Source organism: Gymnogyps californianus, chromosome Z, assembly GCF_018139145.2.
Source record: "Gymnogyps californianus isolate 813 chromosome Z, ASM1813914v2, whole genome shotgun sequence".
Taxonomy (NCBI): Eukaryota; Metazoa; Chordata; class Aves; order Accipitriformes; family Cathartidae; genus Gymnogyps; species Gymnogyps californianus.
Window position 1 is genome coordinate 76,460,902 of NC_059500.1, and position 19,301 is coordinate 76,480,202.

General features: G+C 42.4%; 1 protein-coding gene across 32 annotated transcripts in view; it reads right to left on the reverse strand.

Annotated features, from left to right (window-relative positions):
- Nucleotides 1–18,430, reverse strand: part of CELF4 (CUGBP Elav-like family member 4) — a 754,916-nt gene extending 736,486 nt beyond the window's left edge. For 30 of the 32 annotated variants that reach the window (XM_050912562.1, XM_050912550.1, XM_050912541.1 and 27 more), the window contains exon 1: nucleotides 18,136–18,415. In XM_050912562.1, coding sequence (XP_050768519.1) covers nucleotides 18,136–18,415 — 280 coding nt within the window. Of the gene's footprint in view, nucleotides 1–18,135 lie in introns of all 32 variants that reach the window. The other 2 variants (XM_050912572.1, XM_050912564.1) reach the window with 2 other exon arrangements.
- Nucleotides 18,431–19,301: the final 871 nt, after the last annotated feature.

Sequence of the window (19,301 nt, forward strand, 5' to 3'; positions counted from 1 at the left end):
TAAGAAGAAAAATATATATTGAATAAAGTGCTTGTTGCAGAATATTTTTTTAAATACTGAACTGTGAAACCTAAAGTAGGGCAATACCCTCCCTTTCAACAATACTTTGACTTCCTACAGTCAGCAGATGCAATATGCATAGGATTCAGAAAGATCCCATTAAAATTCATTAAACCGTGTTTCCAGCTATTTAGTAAATTTTGAAGAAAAGAAACCTATTGCCTCTTCTGCTCCATACGATGGCCTCTTTGAATGTAATTAACCCTTCATTCATGGGTCTTTCTATCCAACTAATCTCCCACCCCGTGCCTTCCGATGCATTTTTAATACCGCAGCTAATACCGCCACCTAAAATCCTCCAGCAGTCACCATGCAATAGAGCTCTTTGCACAGGCAAGGTACTGTAAATCTCCATAAACAGTGCTTGGATGAACAGCAAATTCAGATAAGTGATGTGTTCTTTTTCATGCCTTCCAGTTACAAACGGGGGATGCTCTTCATCCTTCAAGGTAGATTTTTATCCGGGAATGATGTTGGTTTCGTACCTGCCCAGGGGATTTAGCTGCTGTGGGGAAGCTGGGCAAGAAGAGGTGTAAGGACGGGCAAGAGGGCATAAATAAATAGTGAAACAATAAAGAGAGGCCTGGTAATACACGTGCAAATAAACCTCCAAAATTAAAAGGCAAAACAATAATGGATCCAGGAAAATCAAGAGATGTTATACAAAGTGTCGACTTTATCTGTCTAAAGTGTAAAACTCTGGTCTCTTTATTACATGGTTGACAGAGACTCAGGACCCAATCTGGTCTAGTCCTGAGTGCGATAAACCGTGACCAATTTCAGATTGGAGCTCCTATTTACGGAGGTGCTAAGCGGAGAGGGGGATTATATCATGCAAAACAGAAGCAACCAAAAATATTCCTGTTCCCCCCTTCCTCTTTTCCCATCTGAAAAATGAGCTGGTTTGTCAAAACAGGGAGTGGAGCTGAAGGGGCCAGGGAAAAGGGTTTGGTATAAAAAAAGAAAACTGAAGATGAGAACTGAAAATATTCTGTGTTTCTCTTTGCTCGTAGCAAATCCCATTCCCAGGCCAAATCTAATCAAAATCTGTCCATAAAAAAAATCAGGAAGGAAATATTTTGAAATATAAGAAGGGTATCAGCCCGATCCACGCTGCAAGGTGTTCAAGGTACACCGTGTTTCTTTCATGATTTCAGTGTTCTGCCACAGCTATGAAGGAGTGTTATTTCTGAGTCACAGAATTATGCTTTTCACTTGGCTTCTATAACACCCCTACACTTAATTATTTCATCTGAACTGCAGATTTCCACAGATCCAGCAAAGCATGTAAGCACCTGCTCAACTTTAAGAACCTATTGCGTTCTGGGAGGCTTTCCACAACATGAATTAAGCACACACTTTGCTGGATGGACGGCTCTATACCATAACTACATTTCGTCTGGAAGAGATACAGGCCCTTTCCCAAGGGGTTCGCTGCTATTTAATACATCGGTCTAAAATTTGTCCATGAGTGTATGTGCCTTTTTTATGGAAGACTTTGTTATATCTGATTGAACTCTGGCACAGTGTTTGTGATCAGTCTTGGACAACTCGGAAAGGACTAATCCTGGCACTGCAGGATGGGACACAAGCGTTACAGTCTGTGTATCAGATGCAAGTATCACCCTAAGCCACTGGGAAGCCAATCTGAAGTCTGCCTGCTTAACAGAGGCACTGCCATTGTCTTGCTCTGCCAAATCAGGGTATTTTAAAGAGGAAGCAGAGTGATTCTGTTTAAAATGCACAAGACATCTGTACGAAGGATGAGAATTTTGAAGTATGGCACAAGTCTTACTTTACGGGGAAGTATTATTGTCATTGTTCTTCCAGAGCTGGAAAGGAAGGAGAAAAAAATGTATAGGAGCTCAACTCTGCAAAATTTGCGGACCTGAGTGGCAGGCTAAGTGCTACACAGCAAGCTGTGGAAAAATATCAGCAATCAAAAGCCAAAAATCTGGTCTCTGAGCTTCCTGTTCAAAGACATGCGATGTACTATCCTCCTACCCAAGAAAAGTAGCAAGTACACACTAAAAATTTAGAGGTTAAACACTCATATAAGGGGATATGTTAACTGCTCCACACTCCACTTGCACTGGGCATGTTGCCTGTAACGCCATGGAAATATGTGTACAAGTTAACAGCAAAGTTCAGTTGCTGCGAGATGTGTATGGATTCATCCGCTTTAATTGTTTCCATGATTTAAGCGTTAGGCACCAGGAAATTAATCTGGGCAATAGTGAAGACAATCTGCACAAAGCTGGGTCCAATGTTGCTAAAACAAGCTGGCTGAAATGAAAAAGTGCAGCTGTGACTCTCCACCTGATACCAACACACACACACACAAACACATGCACACACACAAAAACGGCCCCGATTATTATTCTTATTATTTATGGACACAGATGAAAAGCCAAAAGGGGCATGGTAATGCACACAGATGCTGATTAGCTGGAGATTATATTGATGATGTAATAAAAATTCACTTTGTCTCTTAAGCTGCACCAGGACAATCAAAGAGAGATTAGATAAAAATCAGAGAGAATGAATAATAGAAGGGAGAGGTAACATCGTAAACCATAACTCCCTGAAAAATGTTCTACCTCTGAGTGCCCCCGGTCAGAATAAATAAGGGCTGGAGGGTGCAAATACAGCCCAAATGTACATAGGAAGGAGGCAGATATGGCTTTGTACGTGTATTATTTATCAATAAGCAGCCAGATATGCACATCTTCCTGCACAGGTTTGCAAATACACGTATATACACATGTACCTGCACGCACCTTTCTAACTCTGTTGAACGGATGGTGAGAGGGAGTGCGCAAGAGAAAGCATTGTCTTTGGAGAGGGACAGATGGACACAGAAAAGCGTATGGGGTGAATGATTAGAAACGTGCGGGAAATGATCTGAGCGAGAAAGATGTGAATGTACAGGAAAAAAACAACTCAGTCTCTATTTGACAGAGTAAGAGACACACATGCAAACCCCCACATGCACATGTATTTACCTAGACATACACTAGTGTGGGTCCCTGTCTGAAAAAAGAATCCCTCCAGCCACAAAAAATCCCAATCAGAGAGAGATGGGAGAAAACTTTCTCCTCTTAGAGTGCTTGCTAGAAAAGGAGCAGAACTCCTGCACATCTAACGTTGGTTTAAGTTTACTGACCATGTTTAATATTTGATTAAGACTTTGGCATAGCTGACTATCCTGATCTGAATAGATGATCCGATGCTTTCCCTGGTAGTAAAGCCAAGCATAAGTAATAGCTGTCCTCGGACTACTGCTGCCTTATGCATACGGGTAGGATTTTGCCGCGTCTGAAAACCTGCTACCTGCTTCTGGATTCTTTTCAGCTGCTCAGTATTTTCAGCTGTGCTTTATGAAATCAAACAAAAAAACCCAAAATGCTTCTCCCAGAAATGGAGGGGGCTGCAATTTATTCATAGCTGAGGGAAAAATCCCTTCCTTCCGAAGTCTTCCCTGGCTTAAGTATTCTACCTGTTCTCCTCGCTGTACTTTTCGCCTGTGGTTTGCATTATTACTTGCTAAATACATTAGAAAATGCTCATCAGCTTGCTCGGCAGCTTGGGGATGTTTGTGTGGTTGCCCACACACGCACGCACACACACATACAAGCAGCAATTTTATAAATAAATCACAGTCACAGGGGTGAGGAGAGGGCATGTGGTGCTTCGTAAGGGAGCAGAACAGCAAAAAAGAAAGGACATCTCCAGGATCAGAAAATAGGCACTGTCAGAGTTTCTCTGCGCCTCTTAATGCCTGTGAGATGGCCACTGCTGCTGATCACAGAAGATGAGACAAGGGGACACCAACCCTGGCTGCTTTTCCCCTGGCCACCTAGGTGAAGAAATGTCTAATCCCTCAACACAGACAAAAAACAGGCCTAAATAATCAGCCTACATGCTTTACACCTCAAATGAGACAAGGCTTGCCAGGAGAGGTAATATCTTTTATTAGACCAACTGATATAGTTGGAAAAAAATAGACAAGCTTTCAGGCACACAAGGAAGTCTGTCTTTTTTTTCCCAGCTATATCAGCTGGACTAATAAAAGATATTACCTCTCCTTACAAATGTTGTCTCATTTATAACCTTAGACCATCACCGCTAAAGCTACAGCACGACTTCTACCTTAAATACACACAAAGCTCTTTGCAAAGCTGGATATCATAAATTCCTCTTTACACATAGCAAACTGAGGAAGAGCAAGGTCTAGGAACGGGATCTGGCAGGACACAGAAGGTTAGTAAGAGGGCTAGACTAGAAATAGGCTCCTAATCCCTTCCTACCTACCTCTGAATGAAGAAGACCCTGATGCAACACTACATCAAAGGCTTATTTTGCCTTCTTGCTTTAATTTGGGGTTACTAGAGAAGGGTCCTGGAGCTGAGGGGTAGTTACGTTTCAAAACAGCAGGGAAAAATATTTTTGCAAGAAGCTGAACTGTAGTCCCAGAAGGGGCTGCCAGGAATAGTTAAGAATAAGATCACGATTTTAAGAATTCAAAAGAAAATGTATGCAGGATTTTTGTTCAGGTGTGAGAAATCTGCTGCTGATTTAATGAAACAAGAAAAGTTAAAAAAAAAAGGTGCAATTGCCTTGGTGAAATTATAGACTTACTGCACTGTTTTATTTTTTTAATCTTTGAAAGAGGACATCGAGCTTTGAACCTCGAAAGAAAAAAACCCCACCTTTTCTGTCTACTCTCTCAGTCGTTTACATGCAGAAATACATATGTTTGTGTATCTCTGTGCATGTGTATACTTTGTGGGTACGGGTTTTTCTGCTGCTACCCATGGCTTCTTTCTTTTTGAAAATATTTGGTCAGTATGGCTCCCTTTTCCCAAACCCTGTTCAGGGAAGAGCTGAGAAAGGAGAGGAGAGAGAGTTAACGTGGTCTGAGAGAATCAGAGTGGTGATTCGCGACATGAACCGGTGAAGTGCTCTCTACAGGGGTGACAGCCAGCGACAGCACGAGGGCAAAATGTCGGTGCAGAGCTGAACCGATGGAAGAGGAGTGTGAACAATGATGGCAAGAGCCGGGGAAACAGGTCTGTAGCGGCAGAGGTTGGCTATGGAAAATAAACAACTCATAAGCACAGGTAGGCTGAGAAGAACATTGTGGCAAACGGGCAGCGAGCTTGGAGCGGCACCTGGGGAAGGGACCTGACCCTGGGCAGAGGTCTGAGCTTGTGGTCCATGCACCCACCCTTGCCCCTGCAACCAGGGGAGGAAGCTTGGGAAAGGAGGATGAGGAGCTGGTCTTGGATGCAAACCCAGCCAGCAAGAGCCCAGGTGCAGCACTTGGAAAGCAAACGCAGGGGCCAGGGATGGAGAACCGAGCCTGGGGAACAAGCCGTTCGCCCGGCAATCAGACTGATGTCTTTTGCCGGGCAGCACGGAGCAGGGTCACTGGGCTCGCTGGTGGCTCGGCTATTTCTTTTTGGATTAAGAAGCTGCTGCCAGAAGTCCTGTCCCTAGATTCCTGTCCCCAAGACAGGGAAGTGACACACCTATTGTGCAACTTCTTTTATGAACAAACTTGTAAAATCTAATTCTACCAGCACCTCTCTGGCCTTTTTCAATGAGCCGGTCAGTAGCAAATGATCATTTAACAGCACAAAGCAGCCGTTATATGGGAGAACAGATTGAGGCTAATACAACACACGTTCCCCTCCAAACAAGAACCCAACATTCCTTCTTCAATTTTTTTTTTTTCCCCCATCTGCAAACACTGTCAGTAAAGCTGAGTAAATATATAAATAATTAAACAAACAAATACTTTCCCTGCTGCCCCCGGGCCTTTGAAACTGAGACTTAGTTGGATTTCAGGCAATCAAACAGCATCACGTTCACACACTCACACTGCACGCACGCTTCCTCTCCACCTTTGACAGAATATCATTGACTTGAGTGCATTGTGATGATTTCAAATAGACTAGGGGTTAGATAATCGACTCTACACACACACGTACACACATGCACACTCCAGCTTCTCCATTCATTTCAGAAAAGACATAAGCACAGATGGGAAGGGAACACAACCCCCCCCCATAGGTTGCTATTGATGAGCTAACTAAAACTGCAACTGAAATAATAAAATAAAAAAACCAGGGAGCATGATTCATTTGCTTGTCAGATCTTCGTTGTAGGAGATCACCTGAAACCCCCCTTTTAAATGAAAAGGTTTCTAAATTAATTTTACTGTGGCTGGATACTCGAGGTCACTGGAATCTTGTTTATTCCCCACAATAAGCTACTTCTTGGGTAGCAGCAGTGAAAACTCCCTTCTGGACTACCTTGCTCTGCCAAAGTCAGGGACGTTCACATCCCTGCTTAAAGATTCACATGGTGTCTGTCTGTTGTTTGTGAGGCTGGGTCAGAGTCTAACTATTGACTTCAGAGAGTGTTGGGTCAGTCCTCCGCAAATGGACGACGACTGCCAATTCCATCTGCCCATACTGAGGGCAGGAGTATGCTTGTCTAGAGGGAACTTGCTCTTTTTACTGACCCGGTGAAGGCAGATACCTTCGGCTTGATCCAGATCGTATTGCAAGCAATAGGTTTGAATCAGGCCCTTAGAGAAGAAAGGTGGGATGCAGCCCTTCGTCAAATCCTTGAGCTTTGCAGCTCCCTCAGTTGCCATAACAATGAAGAGTATATATGTGATTCACTAAAAGAAGAAAAAAAAAATCAAGATCCTGAATCAGTGAATGATGATATTCCTGTAGACAGAGAAATTACAAAGGCTGAATCCTACTCACACAAAGAAAACTGGCAAAATTGCCATTGACCCTTTCTTGGCAAAGCAGGGGCAAATATGTATTTACAAGTGAAATGAGCAAAGCTAATTTTCCACCTCCCCACCATGTGTTTTTTGAAAGCATGTTTTCCTGATCTGCAATGAAAGGGGCTCTGACGTAACACATTTGTCATCAGAGATGCACCAAAACCTTTACTGAGAAAAAAAAAAAATGCAAAATCTATGCCATTAATTTCTCCCTCCTAAAAAAAATTAAAATAAAATAAAAAAAAAATCAGTCTGGCCTAATATTGCAGATGGGGAAATGAAAGATCAATAGCTCACTGGAGCCAATGGGAAACTTTCCATTGATTCAACAGGTTTCAGATCAGGCCTGAAGGCACCGAGCTTAAGTGACTCCATCAGAGAGTGCTGGTGAGTAATTATCCACGCCGTGATTAGAACCCAGGCGTCCTCACCACCCGCCCTAACCCACCAGATAATGTCCTTCCTTTGAATGAAGCTGCAGGCACAGGCAGCAATTTAAAAGGGGCAGCTCTGAGATGTATTAGCCACTAGCAAATAATCCAGAAGGAATGGCAATGCTTGCTTTTCTTACTTATTTATTTGTTTGTTTAATTTGGTATTAACTTTTACTAACCCAATAGTAGAACGTAAAACCTAGCACCACTCTATCACCCTTCTCTCCTGCAAGATCTTTATGTGCGTTTCCTTCCAGTGTTTCTATGGGTTGGCTTGCCTTTTTTTCCCTTCTCTGTCAATGACTAAACTTGGAGTTAAATCATTTGTAAGATACTCTTTTCTTCGGTATCAAAATTGGCTGGATCCAGACTCTTGCAAGTAAACATGCAGCAATGGTATGCTTTTAAAGACTTTGCCAAAGGATTTCTGTTGGTTGTCTTGCCCATTCCTCACTTCCACTCCTACTTTTCTCATTTATTGCCAGTATTTTGAATGAGATTTCTTTTTCTTAAAAAAAAAAAAAGTAAATCCATAATAAAAAAAAAGAAGATAGGAAGAAGGAAAACAAAGCAAAAAAATGACCAGACTCCTTCCAAATGCACAAAACGGAACAAAACCTGCAGAATAGCATAACTGAATAACAATATATCTTTATAAAAGAGGGTGAAAAATTGCATCCTCATCCATGTATTATTGAAGATGGAATACGATCAAATAAATCGCTTTTAAAAGCAATTAAATGCTCACAAAAGAAGAACACTTGCCCTGTAAACTGAAAAAAGGCATAATGAAATGCAAACCATCTTGAAACTACCATACGGAAACTGGAACGAGACACTTCAAGCTGAATCGCATAGCAGAAGGAGTGAACTAGCATACCTAGATAAGGCAGCCTATTGCTGAAGAAGGAGTAGTTAGGAAATTCAGAAGCAAGCGGGTCTGTGTATCTGGATTTAGATGAGTAACAACCTTAAGGCAGTCACATTGCATATTATCGGTTGTTCCTGCCTCAACGAGCAGTATCTTGCAGAACTGCCCGTAACTTAAAGCCCAATCCAAACACTGCTGCAGGCAAGGTAGAGTTTTTCTGAAGACTTCAGCAGGCTTTGGAGCAGGTCTGTAGCTGCTCTGCAAAGTCCTTTCCTGTCAATTATAGATTATGCATATCATAGAATATATGTTACTTCCACTCTCTTTTTCCTCCCATTTCTTAAATGCTGCTAAAGGTGTGAAAAAATAAAACAAATCAACCACTTCCATTGCATTGCTGTGTTGAAAAAGAGCACTCTAGGATTAATCCCGTTCTGACTGGGGCTGAACTGGTTGACCAAAATGGTCCTGGCTGCTCTGAGTTTCTCAGGCCCCTGGCTTCTCTGCAGCTGCCAGGCAAAGACCCGATCCTGCAGACAGAAGTATCCCGTTTCTGTCTGGGTCAGGTGAAATAATAGGCAAGAAACAGAGCCCTGCCTGTAAGAGGCAAGAAAACTGAGTTTTCTCTGGGTTAGCTTTCAAAGAGGTGCAAGCCAGTTCAATCTACTCAGCAAAGGTATCTCCCTCCCCCCACCCCCCATACACCATTTCAAAGAAGTGCATCTTTACCTTATTATATTATTAGAATCAATCAATATTATTAATATTACATGTGGGCAATTCTGTAAATTCTTCATAGTTCTCCTCCCTGCCTGTTAACAGCAGGTACATTATACAGTCTCTGGTAAGATTGGTCAACCAGGCTATCGATAGTCTTAATAAGCAATATCTATATTGTGACCTTTGCTCACAGAACTGAATCTCTCCTATAGGGCTGTCAGATTCCTTAAAGAAGTATTGATAAGCTCATTACTGTATTGCTACATATAATTTTAGGTGTGATTTTCACTCACCCTCAAGCATCTAGTAACCTAATACTTTTTTTTTCCCTCCTAAAGCATCGGCCCTTTTACAATTGATCAAATAGTGAATTAGAGCATTATAGAGAGGAAACATAATCAGGGGATTTCTACAAGCACACTGTGATATATCTTTTGATCTTCTGACAACCTTCATTCCTCTGGATCCTAGGAAGGAAACACTGTTTTATAGGGATATTATTAGGCTGATGCTGCTTTATACATCTACCTGCAAGAAGCTACCGAATCCGACAAAGATATTTGTGTGTGTTTGCAGTGAGTGATGCATGTTATGTGATGCGAATCTATCCTTAGGGACTGAAAAGGAGAGGAACTATGTGCAAATGTAAGTCTGCCCTTTCGATACATGCGTACATACACAATCTCTGTGTATTATATACACAGGCATTTGAATTAGAAACAGGCCAAATATGCAGTCAGATCTCATCAGACCAACTCTGTCTGCAAAGCTCCATTTTTATTCTGTTTGAAGAAGCTTCATGTCCAGAGTTATCTGCCCCAGCGCACTGGGAAGTCAGCCGGGTTGCCTCTAAAATATTTTGGAGACTCAGACACAATGTACAAATAAACCAGAGATGGATTAATTAAGTGTGACTGTATCATTAAATTAGTATAATGAACAAACAGCTATGTATCATATTAAACTCTGCATATAATTCCAGGAATAGCCTGTTAAGTCACCTGCCATTTTCACGCAAGAGTATGATCTCTGTACTGGCTTTTAGAAAGGAATTATTTAGAGACTTATATCAGCTTGTCTGTACTGAATGCATGTTTTCATTAATATGCACATATAATAAATGGTTGCATGTGTGTGCGATATACAAACGTGGCAGGCACACTTCTCTCTCTCTGCGTATGTACTTTTCACATAGAAGTTCATTCTCAGCTGCACCTTTCGTGCAAACTATGTCTTTTTATGTTTTCCAGAGGTAAATAAGGAAATTACAGACCTCAGCCACATAAAGGGGAAAGAATAGCCTGCGTTACAAACTGTGTCTGCACTGCACTTTGGTCTATCAAACCGTAAGCAACTTTCTGGCAGCAAAATACTTTGAGAGACCTAATAGCGAAGGCCCCTGTCACCAGCAGCTATATATCCCTGGAGGCATCAACATTGCCAACAAAGCCATCTATGAAGTAGTTAATGTTAAACAATGATTGTCCATGTTCAACAAAGGAAGGAGAAATAAACAGATAAGGGTGAGGTAGATCGAAATCTGCATGCCTCATTGGCTGACCTGTCGGATATTTCTAATGCATCTAAAGGGTTTGTTACTAAGAACCTGTTAAGTATATTTAAACCTTTGATCTGTAGCCAGTCTTAACAAAGGTGACAATTAATTAAAGGAGAGTGCATTGCAATAAAGTTACATCGTGGTCAGTTTATATATACTGTCCAAAGCTGGTTCACAGAAGTCACTGTCAATTAAAGTCTTCTTGGAGTCCAGTTCATTATCAATTTTTCCCCCTTGCCTTGATCAATATTTTTGGCTGCTTCTGCTTGACAAACTTAACACAATGTCTATATCTATATGTCTTGCCATTCATTTACATGGAATAGATGGCCGTATATGATTTATTTTTAGCTAGTACGTATGGTCAGGCACTTTATTTGAGAGGTTTAGAGCTCTCATCCATCTTTATTTTAAGGAGCGACAATAATAAGCCCTCTCTTCCTTCGAGGGGATGTCAGCCGGATATAATGAATGCACATTAAAAGCTGCATTCACCTGTGTGTACATTCAGGCTGTGGCTCATGGTGACAAAAGCAAACAAATGCAATATCTGTGGTGACATCCTGACTCCAGCCCACACCAAGCGATGCAGCACAGACAAAGTGATTCAATAGATCCTGCGATCCCCAAAACACGACGATGCATCTCAAGGAGTTACAGAGAGAGAGAGGCCCCTGTAATATATACCCCAGCTCAGTCAGTGAAGTGATGGTGGAAGAAAAGCCATAACTTTAACTCGTCATGGTTATTATTTTCCCCTTTTTCCGCTGCAGATTTTAATACATAAGGGTCAGTCCGCCATGACAAACCCCGGCAACAGTCATACGGGCATCGGTGGAGCAGTTAAGTGAGTGAGAAATGTAGCAGAGCTTTTGTCAGTTCCTCAGCTTTGTTTTAGTTTTAGTTTCACTTACAGAAGAAAAGCTAAGTTAAGGGACAAGCCAGCAAGCACAGAAGCCGGTAGCATTAACTGCAAGTGTTGTGGTTTGCTATGTAAATCCACAATCCAGAATTTTAAAGGGAATGTGAAACACGGAGTAAGTGTAAGCCTACACCAGGATGTCCAAACGTGAACCCACTGAAGTGATGGCAAAAATCTCACTGACTTCTGCCTAGCAAGCAGGCAACAAGCCTTCACTCCCTAAGTAAAGATGATGCTGGGATTAATGAAACACGAGCCTATTTGTTAAGGCCGGGATTCAACTTAACACCTCACCTGCTTAGTGCAAACTCGTACGGGGAAGAAACCAGACAGCACTTGATGGACAGGCCATGTTAAGCTCTGCAGCCTCCTGCTTTTATGGAATATTATTTTAAGGCTATAGCCAACATCTACGTGAGTCTTTGGGCATCTGATTCTGTTTCTCTTTTTTAAATGCAGGTAAGCAGCCCAACAGCCTAGGTCATCTCCCCACTTTTTCTCCCTTGGAACCATTACTGCCTGTCGCATAAACCTGCCTCGGTTCACACTTGATTGACGGGAGGGACGGTAACAGCTCCTTTAGTGTCGTTATGGTCTGTCGGGTCAGTGCGGCTGGTATGCATGCGCACAGGGTATGCATGATAAAAACCACCCTGACGTCTTGCTGAAAAATGTGGCTGCGTATTTCCAGCTCTTAAGGCTAGGGGAGGCCCTCCTCGATCATCCAGCCCCTTCTGTCTCTTGTTTTTGACCACCGTGCATAGAAAGTCCTCTGCCTGCCCTCCTTGACAGGTGCAATCCACTTTTCGGTTGAGCACAAGACACTTTCCGCAATCTCACTCACTCTTTACCCAGGCAAAATTTCCAGATACTCTCTGACAACTTCCTTCAAAACACTATTCCATCAGCTGCCTGGTTTTTATTATACTATGCAATTTGAATTCTCTGCTAAAGAAAGCCCTGTCTGTGGCACTGGCCACTGGCCGATGCAGGATACAGGACCAGATGAACCACGCTTTTCATCCAAGGTGACAAGGATCCTCAATTTTTCCCCCTACTTCAGTGCTGACATTCTCAATCTCTTCTGGCTGAATACAGGAAAAAAAATAAAATAAAACAAAAGCAAACTGTCCCTTGTTTCTGCTGTTATACTTCAGAAATTAGTAAGTTCCTGATTCACCCTTTAATTAAAACCTTGGTTTGGCCAAGTAAATACCATAAAATTTGGTTGTTGTCGCTATTTTTTTTTTTGTAGTGAAAAAAAGAAGTACCTTTTTTTCCTTCCCTGAAATGCCCAAAGGCACCAGTATATGTAGATATTGAGGGACAAAACCAATTGTAATCCATAAATGTGTAGGAAATATAAGTCTAACCTGCAGAAAGGTAAGAGAAGAAACAAAAGCTCTAGAAACACAAACTTTAATTTCTTTCTTTCCTCCACATTATGTAACTTTAAAACAAATCCATTCTTGTAAGGATGATTAGTTGATATGGTAGTGAGGTTAGCTGAAGAACAGCTTTCAGTGCAAAACTTAACAGCCAAGCGAGAGATCCCAGAAAATTGGAGTTTGTATTGGAAATGCTGACACAACCGTAACAACAACATCATAACTGGCTGCAGCTGCTTTTAGAAACCAGAATCCATGTCCAGACCCCTGAAAAAAGAGTTAACATATAGCCTTCTAATTTATGAAGCAATCTGGGCTATCTGTTTGACATTATCAAAACACATACACGCTCATCTGTACGGGAGATTGTAATATACAGGGGGTTGCTTTTTTCCTCTCTCTTCCATCAAGCTATCCAATTGCATTTTGATTGTTTTAAGGGGTTGTTCTTTAGACCTAAGGCATAAAGCCTCCTCTGTTTTATTCCAGTTTATTTGTGCATTTACCTCCCTAAAACTTGTTTGGTTTACTACCATACTAAATGCTGTATGTGTTGCTTTCAGCCAGGCAAGCCTTATGTTTCAATTATGGAGGAGTTTATTCAGCACCTGTATTGTGTTGTGCTTCTTTTCAACTAAATTTCCATTTCCCAAAGGCTATATGCATGAATGTGTATACATCTCTTTTTTCTGTATGTATACACACACACAAATCTATACATTTATACATGTATACAAATATATCATCTTAACTGAATGCTCATTTTCATTGCACCTTTGGATTTCTAAGATATCCAAAGCCTTCATAAACATCCTTAGACTTAACAAGGTTTTAATTTTTCTATCATCTATCTTTGTAATCAAACAGAACAGAATATAATGAATGGAAGCCTTGTTTACCTACCCCCGAGGTGTCTTAAATTTCAAAATTATTTATACTTTTGAGAAGGTAAAGCAGCAACAGAACTAAACTATTCTTTTCATACTGCATTTTTCTAGCTGCATTGAATGCTTATCGAGTGAGGTTCGGGTCAGGTAGGAACACCATCCTAACCACAGGACTGCAATGGTGGATTTCAAGGAGATTTTGGGGGCTTTGTGCTTTTTTTCCCCCTAAGTAAGGGGGGGATGAAAGAATGTTGTAGCTCTCAGGTCTATGGAAGACTCTTGCCTTCCCAGTGCACACTATCTCCACTCTTTAAGTGCACTCACCCGCGTGTTTTTCAGTAAATCTCAGTTAAGTGTGGAATGCTGATTTCTTCTGACTTCCTAAATAGAATATTATGGAGACCTGTGTGTTTTAAATGAAAACACATTCCAGGCCTTGGGTACAAGCAAGCTTCGATAGAAAAGGCTGTTTAAACCTATGGGGACAGTCCTATATTTAGATTACATTAATTCATAAATATTATACTAAATACCACTTAAATTGGCCTTAAATGACTTCAAAGATAATGCATTATAATATGGCTGTCCTGAGAGCACTAACCTTTATGTCTCCCAGTAACTCAGCCTTTAAGCATACTCCACTGCTAGATAAGAAGGGGGGAAGTTATGAATGAATGGCTTGCTAAATTGTTCAAGTGTGATTAGTTAACTCCGTGCGTGTGCGTGTGTGTGTATGTGTGAGCGCGTGGGTGGGTCAGCTCAGCCCCAGTAGATTTCTACCCGTGGATCTCAGCATACAGCCTCTTCCCAACCCTAGAGCAAAGTACCACAGCAGGAGCCTGTTTCTGCCCCGTGTGGAGAGAAGCAAGGATGGGGGAAATATGCAGCAGCTACACTCATGCCATGAAAGCTTGTTTTCTCAGGGATCTGGCAATCCTTTCCCACCTTCCCTCACACACTGCTTCCCCCGTACCCTTTTCTCGCTTCGCGTGTCTGCAAGAGAATTGTGCTCCCCTGCCTCTTCCCTGGTATCTGGCCTGGTATCAGCCAGGGCTGCTGGTGAGAGAACCTGGGACTTCACTCTCCTTTTGCGATGATAGTTTTTTTTGGAGGGGTGCATAGTCATGTACTTTATCTTCAGGTTCTTAATTTTCAATTTCCTTCTATTATACAGGAGCACCACAATAGGATCTCTTCAGAATATTTTCAAGAATACACATCCTGTGCTCTCATTTCAATAGATTTACACCTGAAATTACTCTGGTTGCTACGTTTTTACTTTAAGCTAATTCCTGTCTCTTCCCTCCTCCCAACACAAACCCACCTTCTCCCCCTCCACACCCAAGGTTTGCTCTCCGTACACTTAAATAAACTACAGCCCACTGTTAACCCTTCAGGGTATGCCACTGCCACAGCCTCATCCCCTGGATTAGGCATGAAATCAACTGAAAGTGATGGATCAATTAATGTATAAGCAATATGCATCACTTATGGAAAGCATCTTGGGGTTTCATATTGCCATTCTACCCCTGAAAGCCAAGTTGAACTATCTTTATGCAATTCTTCACCTATGCCTGCAAAGCCAAGCCAAAACAAGGAGTTCTGAGTGAATACTATGCTTCACATGACTGCATTTAGAGAAGGGAAAAGAAAAAAAATAAATTAAAAATGAAATAAAATGAAATAAAATAATAAATAAAGCCAAACACTATCCTCATCCTTCAAAGCCCCATCATGCTTTTTGACTTAATAGTAATTAATCACTACTGGCAAGAAAGTAATTTTTTTCCAGGTAGCCAGAGGCACATTTTTATCAGGATTAGCTAATAAATCAGCGGCATCGCTAGAAAGGAGTTCAAACTCTTCTCAGATGTACTAAATAAAACCGATCTCTGAAACGCTGGCAACTCGGTGTCTATTGAAGCTTCACTCAAACCCTAGCCTGCGAAATAACAATCGTCATCATCATTTTTCCTTCCAAAGTCCAAAACTTCTAGGAGGTTAAAAATGACTGTTTCTTTCAAGATGAACTCATGCAATTTGGTTTGATGAGGTGACAAGATTTCCCACCTGGCTTTTTTCCTAGGTTGCAGCTTTAGAACAGAAATGAAATGAAGGGAAATGAAGTTAGTATCTTGCTTAATTCAGGAATATGTGTTAAACACATCCAAGCAAGATAAATGATCCCTCTCTCTCTCTTTCCCTCCCTCCCCCCTTCCTGAGTTTGTCTCTGTGAATACAGGCATACAGTAAAAGAAAAACTGAACTGAAAGAGGAAGAATTCTCATCTATGAAACAGAAATGAAAGTTAGTGCATAGATTGATTAATTACAGGTGTAAGATAGAACATAACAAAAGAATAAAATCTCATCAACAAATCAAAATAACCTCCCACCACCACAAAAATACCTTATTAAGGTGTTAGCTCAAAGATTTCCTCTACAGTATGTTGAGTGATTCTCTTCAGTGTAGCTTTTACTGTTGTTATTTTTATTTTACAGAAACCTTAGATAATTTTTGCAAACACATGCGCGCACACACGAGCTCAGTGGCTACTCTCACTATGCCTCATCTATTAGATGAAACCTCCCAGGACCTTTCTTTCCCTGTGCTTCTTACTATTATTTTTATTGTTATTATTAATAATTATTATAGTACGAATGTCATGTTTAAATGATGCCCATCAGACCTTGATGTGGCTTCTAGGAAGCTAGTCTGAAAAGAAAGCAAGGTTCGAAAGGGCTACACGGATCATTGTAAATATAAGAAGGGTGTTTGGAGCGACCGACAAGAAAGGAAGGAAGAAATATCCTATAACTGAGTCCCCGGTCCCCGAGCCCTGAACATTTTCTCTAGCCTATGTGAAACTGGTACTTTGCACTGTCAGGGTATATTTTCATTCGCATTTCCTGAGGGTGGAAGAGAGGAGGGGAGTGAGTGGGAAGGGGGAAGAGATGCCTGCTAAACATGCCGTTAAGTTCAAGATTTACAACTCGCCAAGGCATCTGGAAAGCTGGGAAGCCAGTAATGCCATTACCAGTGACTCTCCCTGCCAGGAGTCCACCGAGCTGGAGTAGACACTGCTACTGAACCTCTCCTGTAACAGATGCAACTTCCACTCCCCCCGTGGCCCCTGCAAAACCCTTTCTCTTCGTGCACTAAATCTGGAGTCACACCCCAATCAATTATGATCTGATCTTTTTCTTTTCTTTTTTTTTTTTTTTAAATAACTACATATCTAATGAAATAAACATGCATACACACACACATATATACAGAACCTGAGTTAATAAAGTGGCTTGCTTCGCTCCTGGGTCTCTCCTGTTCCTAAGCGGGGCTACCATGCAAATTATCTTCCAACTTCCTCCCTGCGAGTCCTACTTTCCTACCCGAGGATCTGAGCATCTCTCCCCCACTACACACACCCTCCCCCACCCCCAAAATGTAGCATCATCTAATCTGAAATGCACCTCCAGAGAGCCTAAGCTAAGCAGGGAAAGGAGAGGGCAGAGATGGAGCGAGTGAGGCATCGCATGGGGAGTACGTCCCCGCTGCCTTTAAAGAAAATCTAAAAAGTTCCCGGGATGGACTTTGGGCACATTAAAGTAGTGCTTGGAATATGCCTGCTCGGAGACTTCTCCCCTCTGGAACTAAACTGCCACCCGTCCCTCCTGGCTCACCCTCTCCAACACACACACATATACACGTTGTGATTTCGTACACCTCCCCCCTCCCGCCCCGCTTAAGATAGGCTTTTTTATTGTTGTTTATATCCCTGTTCCCACGCTGAACAAAATCAAAATGAAATACTTCCCCCGGAGCAACTCACTCTCCTCCGCCTCTGGCTTTGGAGCGGACTACAAATAATAATTGTAACTGCAGTAAAAATAAAGATTTAAAAAAGGGGAAAAAAAAAAAAAAAGAAAGAAAGAAAGAAAAAGAAAAGGCGGCGGTGCCAGATACACAACAGTTGTAAGGCAGGGGCTTCCCAGCTCCGCGCAAACACACGGACAGACACACGGACACACACACCCCTGGGTGGAAGATGTGCGGCTCCCCAAGAGAAATAAAGAAAGCCTCTTCCTCTTCTTCAGCACCACAGCGTGCGGACAGCTGCCTGCCAGCCCAGCCGCCCGCTCCTGCGCTCGCCTGGGCGCCCCGGCTTCCGCAAGTGGCTGCATCTCACCCCCCCCAAAAAAAGGGGGGGAAAGAAATAAAAATACTAGTAAATACACCAAATGGAGCTGACTCCCTTCCCTGCCTCTCTCTCTTCTCTTTCCAGGAGGGTCTATTATTTCTTTCCCTGCCCCCCCCGCCCCCCCCCCCCCCCCCCCCCAGCCTGCCGCCTCTGCCCCCGAGCCAACCAAAAATGAAATAAAATGAAATGAAATCGAAAGGAAAGAGAGAAAGAGAGACCCAGAGAGGGAACGGGGGCCTGCCTTCCTCTCCCGATCTCTCCCGGGAAAGTTCAGGAGGTAACTCACCTTTGTGCATGCCAGTGAACCTGTCCTTCAGCACCGTCAGTTCATAGATCTTCCCGAACTCCTCGAAGAGCGGTTTGAGGTCTTTCTCGTCCAGGTTACGGGGGATCTGCCCAATAAAGAGCTTAATGGCATCGTGGTCCTTCATTGGGATGGTGGATGGGTTTCCGGGACTATGGTTTAATCCGTTCATATGCCCGTTGGTGCTGGGGTTGCTGTGATTGCTACTCAGGCTGGTATTGTCTGGTTGTCCGTTTGCTAACGTGGCCATCTTTATATACATAGAGAAAATCTTCTTTCCTTTTTTTCCCCCTCTTCTTTTCTCTCTCCCTCCCTCTCTCCCTCTCTCTCTCCCCCTCTCTCTCGCTCTCTCGCTCCCTCTCCCTCTTTCACACACACACACACACACACACACACACTCACACACACACACTCTCCTCCCTCTCCGTCTCTCTCTCTCTCTGGGTCTGATCTGATTTTTTTTTTACATTGAAGATCTGTGTCCTTTCCGTTTAAACAGGCTGGATCGGTTCAAATTCCCAGCCAGACTAGGGGGTGGGGTGTGAGTGTGTGGATGTGTGTGTGTGCGGGGAAGAGAGGCTGGGGGTGGGGGATTGCTTTTGCCTCTACTCTGGCTAAACCCCCTCCTCCCATCCAACCACCCCCCTGTCTGTCTGCCCGGGAGAAGCTTAATGGTATCTTCCAACACAGCCCCTGGCTATAAATAGCACTAGGCGCATGGCTCTTTGAGAGACAGTCAATTTCTATTGTGCCAAGTGAGCAAAGGGGAACGGTTGCGTTTTTAGGACCAATGATGATGATTATTTTTTTTTTTCCTTTTCCTTTGCAAGCCCTCCGATCAATCGCTGTCGTTATAATTTCAGTGATCATCGGGAAATCTGCCTTTCTATTTGAGAGGGGGAAAAAAAACAAACCCAAGGTGTTCTGACTTCTTCCTATTATGATGATGTCTCTTATTTATTATTTACTCTTATTATGATTTCGCAATTGATAATAAAAGCAGTTCAGATACGGACGAATCCTCGGGCTCAGAGGTTGCTTTTGCTGTTGTTGTGGTTGTGATGTTACAAGCTCTCTTTACTATATCTGTTCTTGTTGCATCTAAAAAAATGCATGCTCTTTAAGCTCTTTTTTTTTAATTATGCTGA